Genomic DNA, 13,769 nt, shown 5'->3' on the forward strand with positions numbered 1-13,769 from the left:
AGCCATCGACTGGCCCCCAATATGTTTCCCCAGGCTCCGTATTCTTTTCATCTTCTCTCTCGTCTGCCTCTGCCACTGACTGGCTGCTTTTGTTCTTGTCTTGCCGCCCCCACGAACCTCCGGGCAATCATTGGCGTCATTTAACCCGCAATCATCCTCATCGTCTAACCTGTTACAAATCCAAAGAAGCTACATCGAGAAGGGGGATGCGCCGGCTACCACGTAGGGAACTTGTCCTCCGTACGTAGTACATACATAGGGCGCAGATCAGCGTCCGTAAACTGCCGAGGCCACCATCTACGCTCACGTATACGCCGACGACGCGGGAAGGGCTCAATGGAAGGAGGAGGCTTGCAATATTCCTCGGAAATCCTCAGTTTGGCAACGCGGGAGTGGACAAAGAACAAACCCCCTCCTTTTCACCGTTCAAACTGCTGGTGTGAATGAGCTTGACTGGGCTTGTAGCCATGCTTTTCCACATCGTTGCTTTCTTCAGCCCGTTGTCTGTGCACTCCGTATATCTGCTCCATTAGCCAAAAGTCTAATCCAGCCTTATCGACGTATGCAGCTTGTGTAGCATTCCCCCTTTCCCCCTTTCCAAATGCTACGTGCGTAGGTTCGCCTGCTTGCCATTGCCGACATGTTGGCCCAACCGCATAACTATATTCCCCGACTACCAGTCCTCAAAACAGAGAAAGAAAAAAAAGAGGAGCCGAATTTAAAGTGTGGGTTGTTGGCGCTGTACCGCCAGAGAGCAGACCTGCTTCTAGAACGTTACTCGATGGCGTCCCAAGCAAAGCAAGCATAACTTCTCTTCATACGATGCCGGATTTACCTGCATTACAGCGAAAAGGGGGGGAAGAGGGGCAAAACGTTACTTGACCTGTGAATTTCAGCTACCTCGCCATCACGCGCCGTACTATAATGTGCAGTGTTGTATTGGTGTGTACTTGCCACCAGCCGGATTTATCTCGCCATACGAAGTAGCACACTAACTGTAAATGCGACCAACGGCACGACATACCGCATAAGACATGTTGCTATGACTGAGAAACGCACAGTCGGGTTCATCCACTGGTCTGTGCCTTGTGTCTGGATAATAACACTAGACCCAAGGTGAAAAGGGGCTGGCCGGCCCCGAGAGCGCCTTCCGGGACCCACTTGCTTCGGCCGGTGTCTCCGGTCAATCTGTGGGAAGCAGGGACAATGCCGTGCCGGAATGGTGGGACATTGGCCACCTCATCTCTCCTCTCACACTCTCCGTCGAGACATCTTGTAAGAATGGGAGCGCTTCAATCGGCAAATGCCGCCGCCATAAGCGGGACGCTCACGAATCTAGATCTCTGACTTTGATACTGCTTGTTCGAGCCATGTTACCCGCTCTCTTGGTGCTCGGACAGCCTCCTCTTTCCCCTCTTTTGATCTTCGTCCACAGTACTTGTCGCATCGTTTCAGGGGCAATCGAACCTCCCGGGGGAAGACAGGTAGACGCCTCCCCCATCATCTGCGTCCGCCTCAGTTGTCTCCGGAGGCTGCCAAAGTATTGTGTCTGATAGGCTTTCTCATGGACTTGAGAGTTCAGCTTATCGCATCATCACTGACTATGTACAACGCACTGCCTCCTGCTGGCCTACTTACGACCATTGCCTGAGCCTTTTGGTCCTCTGTGAGTTTCATTTTGGAGTAGTATTCACGCTCCAACGCTGCCTTCACTTGCTCCACCTTGTCCACTGAGATCAAATGCACGCTGCACCCACCCCAACCAGCCCCCGTTTGACGACTTCCATATGACCCAGCTTCTAGGGCAATCTGGCAGATTTTTTCGTTCTCCGGGCAGCTGTTTTCATAGAGGATACGGCAAGAGTCCTGGGTTGCGTTCATAATGCTTCCCAACTCCTTGTTGAAGAGCGTTGTGTCCGATGCCCCGGTGTGCACAGGGCGCTCTAGAAGGGTCAGGAACTTCAGAACGCGCAGTGCTTCGGTAAAGACGTGGAGAGCCCGCTGTCGCAGCATGAATCTCTCTGCTCTAATGGGAATTTTGGCCGTGAATCGGTTTTCGAGTTCTTGCACCGTCACATTGAGAACCTCGGCGATCTCCTCTCGGGTGTATCCCTCTTCCTGAGTGAGGGTATCCTTCGTAACGGTAATGAGCTTCTCTAATTCTTCTTCTTTTGTCAGGCTCTTCGCGGCTGAGTAGTCGGATGCGTTGGCGTGGTAAAAGTACGTGTCATGAAACCCCTGAAGACTGATGCCTAACGGCCCAGCATCAACGGGTAGGCGCGTCCCCGACGGGTTGAGAACGGCATTCAAGTATGCTGCCGCGAAACTCACTTCAACGACACGAAGATTGTAGTGAATAGGGGCAGTGACATGTTTGTTCGCAGTGACAAAGCTCTGCGCAATAAGGAAGCATAGCTCTGGCCGGGTTGGGGGGATTTTAACTGGACGAGCCTCAAGCCGGGGACTGAATGATACAAACAGGGCGGAACCTGGCTCTGAAAACACGGATGCCGCTTGGTCCATGCTATGAAATGTAAGGGTTAGCCTCTCCCTTCTCCCACTACGTGACGTCGATTCGGCAAATATAACTGCTTACCCGCCAGAGTTGACGCCGACAGCTCGCTCGCTTACAATAGCCAGCTCCGTCAATTCTGTCTTGTCCACCGCATCCACGCCGTTGGCTTTCATGACGGCGAGAGCACTGGTAGTAACAATGGCGGCGCTGGAGCTTAGCCCTCCGCCAACAGGGACTGTGCCATCAACCATGATATCCATGTTGACGCCCTTGAACTCTTTACCATGCTTTTTTCGAAGCAGCTGCATGGCACCACGAAGTCCACTCTTGAGGTAATTGGTCCACTCAAACTTTGAAGCATCAATCTCGACGTCGGCATCGACGGGCACGTCAAACTCGTTTGCGGCAAACTTGGAGTCTTCCACGTTCCCAATCCTCACTTTGAGCGTAGAGGCCCCCTCTGCAACGGGGGCTGACGATACGGCCATGATGGCATCCGCTGTGATGGCCATGGGCAAGACTGAGTATAGCGAATAATCGATGTGCTCGCCGAGGATGTTTACTCTCCCTGGGGAACGCGCAATAAATGTGGCTTTGTGACCGTACGCTTTCTCAAATGAGGAGAGCAAGTTGTTCCATCTCGGTGCTTCTGTAGCCAAAGCAGCAGTCGGATAGATGTCGGCAAGGGAGCCGGCAACGGGCACAAATCCGGCCATGATGAGAGATATCTGGACTATGGCGCGACGACCTGTGCAATGTTGAGCCTTGGACGCCGTTCAACGGGGGCAAATGGTGGATTTTGAACCAGACGTTGTCACCTTCAATGCTTGCTGTTTTAACCCCGCAGGTGGCACGAGAGCTGCCCCTCCTCAAAAGCTGGCTCTAGCTCTGTTGGTTGTCTGTTTGGTGATGTAAACTGGTTCTAGGTCAGGTGAAGAGGAATGAACGCAGGCACGCAAGGGCCAGGGACCAGGGAAGCGCACGCGATATGCGAGATGGTCCTGAACGAGATCAACCAGACCATTTCTGATTAGGCTTTGGAGGGTGTTGCCAGCAACGGGAATGGCACAGGCAAGCAATGGCCATTTGAGGGTCGCAAGCCGCCGCCTCTTATTAATCCGACGCCCAATGACCTCATTTTGTCCACGCAGGACTGGTTTCGGTCCAGTCGCCGTGAAAAGGAAACAAAAATGGGGTCGACTATCTACATAGTTATCTTGCCCGGGCAGCTTGCAGAATTTGACCAGATGGCACCGGGGGTTTGTGGAGCTAGTCCTCCGGGGCTCCTGATAGGCGCGCAAACCGCAAACGCTCAAGCTGGGGTGAGGAGTTCAGGCCCCAGGGTGCCGGCCGTCTGGTTATAATCCTGCAGTCCCCAACATTTGAAGCCCCCACAAGTGCACCAACGACCCCGCACTAGGACTAGTACTCGGTACTCAGTCAGTCCGTTGACATCTAGACTCAAGGGACAAGGGACTATTATCTATTGACCAGACTATGAACAGCCATAGCCACCCGCATTTCTTGGCGCTATTTTTTTTAACAAGTCCATTCGAGTCCATCGTCGAGGAAGAAGGCGTCGGTCAGCTCGGGGGTAGAGATTCGCACCCATAAGAAGAGCCGTTAAGGCTTACATGTAGCAAGCAAATGTCATTTTTTTGCTTCGGGCCCCGTCTTCTCGGCACATATGCCCTCATTTCATTTGTATGTTGTTACGGAGTATTCGGGAGAGAGTTGACTGGTACTATAATCGGACCAGACATGTACCTGCCCTGTTACCTGGTAATACCAAACACCTTGCCAGCTGCGCAGGTCGAGTGCCATTCGTGTGCCAGTAGTTGCCGGCTGTCGTGTTTTCGCCAATAAACCCAGGTGCCAATTATATGATTCTGCTCAATCCCAGCGTTCTAAAGCAATGAATGGTCCAGGTAGCTCAAGTGACTGTGAATCCCTTTGTGTCACCCGACATCGTTGACCGCTCCTCGCCTCTCCATGTTCCATCAATCGATTCTTTTTCAATTCTAGTCATTCAGCAAAACTCATACCCCACGGCCGTTTCCCCGCAAGAATACGCGCCGCCAACATGGCTTCTCCAGTCAGGGACCTGGAGCCGGGTTCTCTCTACGTAACCATTTCTCTTCCGTACCCCATCGAAGACGCTGATGCAGCATCGAGGCACACCTTCAACTCCAACTCGTCTCGCGGGCTTGACATAGCCACTTACGAAATTCACTGCGCTCAGGACCTAGCCCAGGAAGAGTTCAACTGGGGCCTATACTTCCACCGCGGAAACCAGGACGGCATCTGGTATGCCTTGACGAGACAAGACGTGATGAGCTACTCTGCTCCCACACTCTTCCAGCTATCACGGCAGCAAATCAAGAGCTCGCCACGCCTTCATTGTCAGGTTGTCGGTCTGGTGAGAGTTTTACGCATTCCAGAAATTCTGTGCAGAGAGCTCACAACCTACCTTGACTGGCTGGCATTGGGGTCATATGGCACCGTGACTCGCACATTTATATGGGTGACGTCTATGTATATTCGAACCTGGCACCACATTATCCCCAAACCGGAGAATCCAGCCTTGAGGTATGGAATTCAGTTTGACGTTAACTTGTTCCTTCGAGAAGCTCTGAGCTTCGCCTATGCCGAGGTGCCGTACACAATAGGCGGTCAGCTTCCCCGACCAATCATCAGGTCAGCTTTTGGCGTTGAGCTGGGTATCAGCGAAGAAAACAGATCTAGCAAGAACGAGATACGAACAAACGCCGAGGCTCGGAACAGGAGGCAAGCTTTTCCGGGGTCATCTACTTACCAGGGTGACGGATTTTAACCTCCGTCTAATTGGATGACTGATGTTGGGCAGGCTCGACAGTGGCTGGCAGCCACCACTCATGGCAGAAGTCGATCTAGGTCAGGAGAAGTTAGACAGGCGATGATCCGTGATATGCTGAAATGATGGGAACAAGCCTTAAGACTATTGGTGAGAGGCATCATCGTAAAAGACCGCCGGGGCTTTAGATTGGCGATATCTTTGAACACAGACGTTATGTAATATTAAAATGGCGGTACCCAGAATTGACATGCCATACGGATTACTCCGTAGTATATCTGTAGTTTCGTGTTTCCCTGCTGGCTGTGCAAAAGAAAAGTTCAGACAGTGTGGAGATTCTTCAAGCTATCTGGTGTACGCGGATTTTGCGGATTTTAATCTCGAAACATTGACCGAGTCGTGCCGTTCTTCGACTAGGCTGCGTGCCCGGCAGATTCTGGTATGTGTTGTTGCCCTGCGCCACTAGCCGACCTGAGAGGACGTATGACCACAACACCTGGGTGAAAGATGGGATGTGGTGCTGAGGGATATTCGTGCCGACGCCGACAATGTACAGGGAACCCAGATGCGGGGTGGGGTTGGTAGCGGCAACACAGACCGACTTGCTCCGTACGGAGTACAATATAACCCCTGAATGTTTAGCCAGGTGTGACATAGCAAGGGGGGTTATAACCAATAAGACATCACTATTACAGAGAGCATATGGGGGTTAAAAGTACCTGATAACGCGATAAAAATCTCTTATCAATAAAGGTCACTATAACAAGAGCTATTATTCCCTTGTTATTTGGCCTATAATATCACTAACAGCCACTAATATAAATAATAAGAGCTCCTGTTAATAGAAAAGTCCCTGTAAATAACCCCCACTAACTTCCCTGTCAGGTCACTCATGGCTAAACTTACAGGGGTTGGATTGTAAATAGGCTCGTCATGTTGTCCACCTTTGATGCGCATTGGCCTCGTCAGACTTTGCCAAGGTTCTGCATACAGCCGTAACAACAGCATTTCATGCAATTGTAACACTGTGTCTGGAGAACTTCGTTTACGAATGGCGTCTCCTGTGCGAACGATGGAAACAATGAATGGCATCTTTCTTTTGGACGAAGCGGTGACAAGGACCATACAGATCGGTGCAACATCCCTCTGATCAAGTGATCCAGTATCAACGCCGACCCTGGCTATCGCGGCAAAGGGGTCCAACCTGACAAGCCGTGTCACTGCTCCCTTGCAGACTTGTGGGTGACGTGCAGCAAGCATCGATGATGTGTCCAGTCCGGAAGTAGCAGTTCCATTACATGGTCATTGGTCCTCGTTCCAGGGCTGACGGATGCTAGACCCATGACTAGTACATGCATCGAAAGTTGCGACGCAGGAAAGTTTCCCGATTTCTAGAATATCAATGTGTCAGACTAGTACCACAGCAAATCACTGTGTGAAGATGCTACCAACCGAAAACGGTCGGGTGTGGTTCCATCTCACCCTTCCACCAGACACTTCAACAGTCCTGCAGTGCTGCATCGTGGCAGCATCGTGGCAGCCCACCAAATACCCGGCTTGAAATACAGCAGAGGCACCCGCATGAGGCCGAGTGGCCTTGTAGAGCGATACGTGAAGCGCGAATCAGTGGTGTTTTCAACTGCCGAGATCCTTGTCCTGATAATGATCGATGAAAGCACACCACCTAGGCACAGCAGACTCTCCCACCAACGTCATTCGTCGCCACCTACACAATTAGCACCGGCGGACGCCTGGTGAACTTTATCGCCGTACAACATCGATGGTGGTAAAGAGGGGTTGTCTGGTTGTGGCGGTTGAAAGTGGGGGAAGGAGCTGACGCCTGGGATCTTGGCCCACCCTTTAGCGATTGTCGAAACAAGATTTAAAAGGGGACCTTAGTCCCCCCATCGAAACTATTCGTCTGACCGTTACTCCTCAGCTTTTGTCAACACATCGTTCAGAGGAAAAAAAGCACTTTTACACCTCCTACACACAAAGACATCAAACACTTCATTTAATCATGGCTGGCGATTGCGGATGCTCTACCTCTGGCTCATGCAACTGCGGCTCTGGCTGCACTTGCGCCAACTGCCCTGTAAGACGAGCCCAAGCCTGTCCAAGTCCAACAACTCGACATGACTAACATAAGGCTGTGTTTGTAGCATAAATAAAGGATTCATCCTCCTCAATAACGCCTGCTACACCAGGTTGGGTCGACGATCAAGAAAGTGTGAAGTACAGTAGCAGGGTCTAGCTGAGCGCCTCGAGTTGTTTAGTGCGTCTGAGAGGGGGTGGTACGCAAGCCGCTCTCTATTTTGGTGTTTCCTATGATGAGTTGGTTGATGGCACGGGGTTGGTTCAATAGGCTTTGACATCAAATTGATCACTCGGTTTGATACTCTGACTTTATTTGCTTGCAAATGTATAAGTTATGCCAGACGCGAGACAATTTCCTCACCAGGGTCATAGTGCCCACATGTACCCTTACAAATCCCTTCTGTTATGTACGTCCTTGTGCGTTTGACGTCATTGAATTTCCGAGATGTGTGTCCGGGAAAAAGGCCAGGCCGGGACTGAAAGATTCTGCTTGTGCCTTCTGTATTTCATCTTCATGTGCATCGCCACTTTCGACCTCCGTCCACCTGTTTTCATGCAATAAAATATTATAGTCGCTTTCCATTATGTACTCAACGTCTATCAACACTCTCCCGCTGTATAGCGCTATGGCGGCAGTGGCCATTCCTACGTAGGTAATGTTTAGTCTGCATATGCCTAGCTCAGCTATTCGTCCGACGTGCTCATATCGGCAGCCTGTCAGCTCTGTAGAGGTGAACTTCCGGACCAAATTGAAACACCACAGCCCCGATAACAAGAAGTCATACAGTAAGTTGACATATCGAGGGCCGTAATTCAGCCGCCAAGACACGAATCGAACAAAGACAACTACCAAGGAGAGGATTGCTAATCCAAAGTTGGACTCCCAAGCCCTGTACGGAGTTGTCAGTCCTGCTCGGTTCTTTTGTTTTCTTCCCGTGACGTACCTTGAATTCATCTTGGTGACCGTGTCGATGGCTTCTGGATTCGATGCAAAACATAGACCTGTACCAAGTCCACATTGCAACCAAAATTTTCAAGCATCTTTTCGTCATTTGCATGCTCAGGGAATTCCCGGACAGAACAGACGACTGCAGTGACCGAGAGACAGAACTCAAGGCCCAAGAGTAGCTTCTGCACCACCCCAGGTAACGACATATTGGATAGAGAGTGCAAGTCTCCACCAACAAAAAACCATGCCGACTCAGGACATTCCAAAAGACAGCAATGGCAAGGTATATATACTGGAAATGCATACATGTATGTCACAAGTGGGAACTTTCTTGTACTTGGATCTATGCACCAGCCCAAAAGGTTGCAGCCATAAACTTGCGCATTCTGGCGCATGAACCAAGAGACAGGGTGGTCCGGTAGTTCTGGAAATTCGAAATGCGTTACTAATTTCAAACCAGGCTGTCACAGTTTGTGTTAGCTGCAGCACGCCGGCATCCAGCCGATTGGTTGCGGCGTGTGACGAGCTTACGATTCATCTGGCTCATGAAGGCGGCGAAGTTGGGAATGACGGCAACCACGCGCTCTGCTTGGAAGGTCACAGCAACCAAGCCACCTCGGGTAGATTTTTCTCAAAATCTATTTTTTTTTATCTCGTTTCCCCAACAGAAGAAGAGAGAGAGACTGTGTGTGTGTATATCACATTGTACTGTAATATACCGGGATAGAATAGCTGCATTGTAACTACTGCGTTATTGACACATTGAACGGGGACCCTTTATCTACCCTGTTCTTCGTAGGCCCAACGGGTCTCTCAGTCCTTTGAGCGGGTCTTTGATCGAGATCATAAATTGTGACGAGTCGTTATATACGTGCATGTGGTTACAGCTGGTAGGTGTCGAAGCTGGCAACAAAGAGGAGGGTTCAAAATCCTGCGAAAGGGCAAAACGACTGGGACTCGTCTTTGTCTGAAGCCCGTTTGAGGGATAACAGTTAATAGTGGGGCTCTGTGTTGTGAGTGGATGCGGTCGCAGGTCCATGAATGGCTTAGTGCTGTCCGGACCGTTTGTTGAGATAGCGTGACATCAGCACAAGCAAACAGCCTCGGATGTGTCCAAACCATCATTCGTACTCCGTACAACTTGGGACGTCTCCAAGCCCGATATACGTCCGCACTGGTGTTACAGGCAGGAGGGCAGTGACGGTCTTGTATGCAATATTTCTCGGCATTTCATTTATCCGCGACTACTTTCGTATCCCGACGATAACTCTCCTCGCTGACGCCAGTCTCTTGCGGTTGGACAAAGAAACGGCTAGACACTTCTCGCCAACTATGAACACTTGACGAACGGCTTCAGCCTGCCTCTGAAAGCATATCTTGCGGCTTCGCTTCCTAAAGCGTAGCATCGCCGGTCCAAAATGGCATCAACCGACAAGGGAACGACATCACCGCCCTCGACGCTAGAAGTTGTTAAAGCCGAAAGACATCCAGATGCACCGCGACGATGCTTCATTTGTTTGACAGACGAGGATCCATCTGACCCCCCAGGCTCATGGGTCGATCCCTGCCCCTGTACCCTCGAGGCACATCAAGACTGCATGTTGTCATGGGTCACGGACTGTGAGCGTAACAACAAGCCGCTGCAGTGTCCTGTGTGCAAATCCACGATAGAGATGGAAGGGCCGTGGGACTTGGTTGTCGCACTTAATGATGCAGTTAGCAATCGATTTACAAGGGCAAGCCCGTTTATACTCTTCACGGGAGTTTCCATGGGCGTACAGTTCAGCTTACAGATGTATGGCGCCTTGGCCCTCTGGTCGTTTGCTGGGAAAGACACCATGATGCGGTTCCTGCTCGGTCCTAAAATGGTCATTGACGCAAAGAACGCGGGGGGGATGCGATTTGTGCGAGAACGTATATGGAGCGCGCTGGTCATGATGAATGTTGCGCCGACACTGCTGTTTAGTCAGCTGCTACCCAACCTGAGCAACAAGATATTCCTGCCTTCAGCATCCTTGGTATGAGGACCCTTTGCCCTGCTCCATCTTTACCAGAGGATGCGAAATTGCTAACATGATGGGTTCTAGTACGGCATGTATCAAATCATGCACGACGATTCATTCCTCACTTGGCCCCCGTCCCCGCGACTCGCAATGGCTCTATTCCCCTACGTGCGCTCCGTTTACTATAATTTATGGCGAGAGTTTGTATTGCCCTACGAGATCAAGTTGAATAGACAGATTATGGGGCTACCGCCCATTGAACAAAATGAAGGGGAACAAGGCGCCAATCAACGCCGACAGGCACAGCGCAATGGAGATGGCGGTGTTGTTGGCCTGTTACAAGGCATTCTTGATGCTCTCGATCCAGACGACGAAGAGGATGACCCACAGGTAAACGGCATTGACCGCATTGAGATCATGCATGGGGAGATAGATGCCGATGGCAATCCAGGTGCGGATGCTGAGATTATGATTGAACTTCGTATAGAGGAGGTCGAGGAGATCAGAGAGGGCCAGGAGGCGGCGATACCTAACAGGAACGACGTCCACGGGGAGCCAAACGAGAACAATGCGGCCGGGCAGCAAGGTCAAGCCCATGAACCTGCAAACCGGGCAAACGGCGCGGAACCCGCTCAAGCACCGGAGGGGGGCGAAGATGCCCAAGGGAATGAGGCCGCAAATGCTGCTGAGGGCCAGGTTCAGGCTCAGCACGAAGCTCCGCAGGCTCCCCCAGCCCGGAGGATGGGCTTGGGAGCCCTGTTGTCGAGCATATCAAATGCCGTTGTTGGGACTCTCATTCTTCCCGGTGTGTCCTTTGCCATGGGGGAAGCACTGCGGCTTGCATTGCCCAAGGCATGGACGTCTTCTGGGTCGCGGGATTCTTGGGCACTATATGCCGGTGTCAGCGGTCGGCCGGGCTTGCTCCAGCAACAATGGGGAAGAAGCTTAGTTGGCGGATGTCTGTTCGTGGTGCTGAAGGACGTGGTCCGAGTTTATGCCAAATCGAGGCGGGTGGCGGCAATGAGTAATCGACGAGTCAAGAATGTTGACAGAAAGCGTGGGGAGAAGTAGACCGGGTCGGTCCTTTGATAAAGATTGCATTTCACGATATCTACTTAAGTAGGGTTTCTTCCCCTAGACAGTGGGGATGGTACATATATATCATCCGGCCGGAGTTTGTTGGTATTGATTAGATGGCAATGAATAGTAAGTAGCACACATGGATGGCAGTGCATCTCCCTCTTTCTTCACGGCTGTTATTTTTTGGAGCGATGAGAGACATGGTCGCTTGTCGGTGGCGGCGTGATGAGTGATAATTGAAAAACCATTCATTCCACATCCACAGTGCAGGGTGCTTAACTTTAATGCTGTAGCGAGACGGAAAAACTAGGACAGACATTTTGGCCAGGCATTCAATGTCCAACGTTCATAGCCCCGCACTCGGTCCACAAGCCGGCTGCCACCAGACGCAACATTTGAAGGCCCCAGTGCCTGACGTAGACGTTTGGCAGGTTCCACAAGCGCAGCAGTAGAATTGATGGACCTGGAAGAGAGCTTTTGCCCGCCCGCCCGCCCATCCTTTCTCCGATCCTCCGATATAGAAGTGATTCGTATCTTTTTATCGTCGGTTCCTTGTCCCCAGCTTGCTTGTCACGCAAGCCCGATTCCTCAGTTCCAATGGTACGTACAATTGCATCGCGGGGGATCCGATCGAGCGCAGACGCAGACACATTGCCCCAACAAGCATCAACTTCGAGGCCGCTCTGAGCATTGATAGCATCCTTTTTTTTTCAACTTGACTAACAGTGCGGGGTGTGTGGTGCAGGCTTCTCAGCATACCTCCAAGCAGCGCCTTGCGCTCGCCATCTGCGACTTCCTGAGCACTTCGACCACTGACGGCACCCTCACCGCCGACGACAAGGACTCGGTCGAGGTCGCCGTAAACTGCATCGCCGAGTCGTTCAAGGTTGACCCCGCCGACAAGGACGCCGTCCGCGCCGCCGTCGGCTCCCAGAGCTTGCTGTCCATCTACTCCGTCTACGAGAAGCTGAAGGCTTCCACTGGTGCACCCGGGGCTGCGCCTGCGGCCGGCGGCGCTGCGGGCGCTTCTACCGCCGCCGCTGAGCCCACCGAGGAGCAGAAGAAGGAGGCCGAGGGCCTCAAGAGCAAGGGGAATGCCGCCATGGCTCAGAAGGATTACCCCACGGCCATCGATTTATACACCCAGGCCTTGAAGCTGCACCCTGCCAATGCTGTTTTCTTGTCCAACCGTGCCGCTGCGCACTCTGCCGCCAAGGACCATGCCTCTGCTCGCATCGACGCCGAGGCCGCGGTTGCTGTTGACCCTACGTACACCAAGGCCTGGTCTCGTCTCGGTCTCGCTCGCTTTGCCCTCGGTGATGCCAAGGGCGCCATGGAGGCCTACAACAAGGGTATCGAGTATGAGGGCAATGGCGGCTCCGAGGCTATGAAGAAGGGCTACGAGACTGCTAAGCGTCGCGTGGAAGAGATGCAAGCTGAGGAAGTCAGCCTTCCCCGGTCGTCACCCGGGCCTGGGGCCGGAGCCGGAGCCGGAGGCATGCCCGACTTGAGCAATCTCGCATCAATGTTCGGTGGCGCCGGTGGTGCTGGTGGCGGCGGCATGCCAGATCTGGGTTCCATTATGAGCAATCCCATGTTCGCTAGCATGGCTCAAAACCTCATGAGTAATCCAGATCTCATGAACAACCTCATGAGCAACCCTCGCCTGCGCGAGATGGCTAATCAGTTTAGCAGCGGGGGTGGCATGCCCGATCTGAACAGCCTCATGTCTGACCCAAACATTGCTGACATGTAAGCAACAAAAACTTCCCCAATAGCAAGCTCAATCTACATCACTCCCGTGTGGAGTTTGAATAGTGGACTAATGCATACTTGTCTGTAGGGCTCGAAACATGATGGGCGGTGGTGGTGCACCAGGAGGTGCGTCAGGCGGTAACCCAGGCCAGGGCGGTGCTGGACAGTAAATACATGAGCATCGGGGAGATGGCACGAGCTAGGGAGGCAGATTTCCAAGAGCACAAGGTATATCCTTGTATAAAGACACTTAGATACCTAGGGAGACAAATCGTTATGTGGTAGCAAATTATGAATTAGTCATTACCACGATTCACTATCTTTCTATAAAACTCCTCTTTCTCCGGATTGGGCCACGGATGCGTCTAAAACTGTAGGACTGCTTCTGTTTTACCTGCCTACATTGATCAAGGCCGAGAGGCAGCCACTCTCCGCGGCTGGAAAAAAAATAATAATAATTCAACGGTGCTTGTATGCTCCCGCTCTGGTCCATAGCGTGACAAATTACTGCTACATGCCAAGCAACGGTATATTGCT

General features: G+C 51.8%; 5 protein-coding genes across 5 annotated transcripts; 3 read left to right on the plus strand and 2 right to left on the minus strand.

The window, feature by feature from the left end:
• Nucleotides 1-51: 51 nt before the first annotated feature.
• Nucleotides 52-3,703, minus strand: GAL1_1 (galactokinase). Its single transcript, XM_066120606.1, has 2 exons — nucleotides 2,597-3,703; nucleotides 52-2,524 (listed from the first exon to the last, which is right to left on the minus strand). The coding sequence occupies exons 1-2, from the start codon at nucleotides 3,229-3,231 to the stop codon at nucleotides 1,579-1,581; spliced, it is 1,581 nt and encodes a 526-aa protein (XP_065974441.1). The 5' UTR covers nucleotides 3,232-3,703; the 3' UTR covers nucleotides 52-1,578.
• Nucleotides 3,704-4,598: 895 nt separating this feature from the next.
• Nucleotides 4,599-5,348, plus strand: J3458_014522 (uncharacterized protein; the record flags this gene model as incomplete). Its single annotated transcript, XM_007816452.1, has 1 exon — nucleotides 4,599-5,348. The coding sequence occupies one exon, from the start codon at nucleotides 4,599-4,601 to the stop codon at nucleotides 5,346-5,348; it is 750 nt and encodes a 249-aa protein (XP_007814643.1).
• A 1,921-nt stretch (nucleotides 5,349-7,269) lies between these two features.
• Nucleotides 7,270-8,568, minus strand: J3458_014523 (uncharacterized protein). The gene is made up of 2 exons (XM_066120607.1): nucleotides 8,390-8,568; nucleotides 7,270-8,335 (listed from the first exon to the last, which is right to left on the minus strand). The coding sequence occupies exons 1-2, from the start codon at nucleotides 8,398-8,400 to the stop codon at nucleotides 7,849-7,851; spliced, it is 498 nt and encodes a 165-aa protein (XP_065974442.1). The 5' UTR covers nucleotides 8,401-8,568; the 3' UTR covers nucleotides 7,270-7,848.
• Nucleotides 8,569-9,481: 913 nt separating this feature from the next.
• J3458_014524 (uncharacterized protein) lies at nucleotides 9,482-11,787 on the plus strand. The gene is made up of 2 exons (XM_007816453.2): nucleotides 9,482-10,412; nucleotides 10,482-11,787. Exons 1-2 carry the CDS (start codon nucleotides 9,813-9,815, stop codon nucleotides 11,466-11,468), a joined length of 1,587 nt encoding a protein of 528 aa, XP_007814644.1. The 5' UTR covers nucleotides 9,482-9,812; the 3' UTR covers nucleotides 11,469-11,787.
• Nucleotides 11,788-11,960: 173 nt separating this feature from the next.
• On the plus strand, nucleotides 11,961-13,402 carry sgt2_1 (Small glutamine-rich tetratricopeptide repeat-containing protein 2; the record flags this gene model as incomplete). The annotated part of the gene is made up of 3 exons (XM_066120608.1): nucleotides 11,961-12,077; nucleotides 12,223-13,229; nucleotides 13,321-13,402. The coding sequence occupies exons 1-3, from the start codon at nucleotides 12,075-12,077 to the stop codon at nucleotides 13,400-13,402; spliced, it is 1,092 nt and encodes a 363-aa protein (XP_065974443.1). The 5' UTR covers nucleotides 11,961-12,074.
• Between the last annotated feature and the right edge of the window lie 367 nt (nucleotides 13,403-13,769).

The sequence above is a fragment of the Metarhizium acridum genome (assembly GCF_019434415.1).
Source record: "Metarhizium acridum strain ARSEF 324 chromosome Unknown scaffold_320, whole genome shotgun sequence".
NCBI classification, from domain to species: Eukaryota; Fungi; Ascomycota; class Sordariomycetes; order Hypocreales; family Clavicipitaceae; genus Metarhizium; species Metarhizium acridum.

What these genes read in the sequence shown, in the direction of transcription:
- J3458_014524 (XM_007816453.2), top strand. Translation starts at nt 9,813, where the DNA reads ATGGCATCAACCGACAAGGGAACGACATCACCGCCCTCGACGCTAGAA. An exon ending in TCCTGCCTTCAGCATCCTTG is followed by an intron (nt 10,413 to 10,481) that starts GTATGAGGACCC and finishes GATGGGTTCTAG; the next exon opens with TACGGCATGTATCAAATCAT.
- GAL1_1 (XM_066120606.1), bottom strand. Translation starts at nt 3,231, where the DNA reads ATGGCCGGATTTGTGCCCGTTGCCGGCTCCCTTGCCGACATCTATCCG. An exon ending in GTCGGCGTCAACTCTGGCGG is followed by an intron (nt 2,525 to 2,596) that starts GTAAGCAGTTAT and finishes TACATTTCATAG; the next exon opens with CATGGACCAAGCGGCATCCG.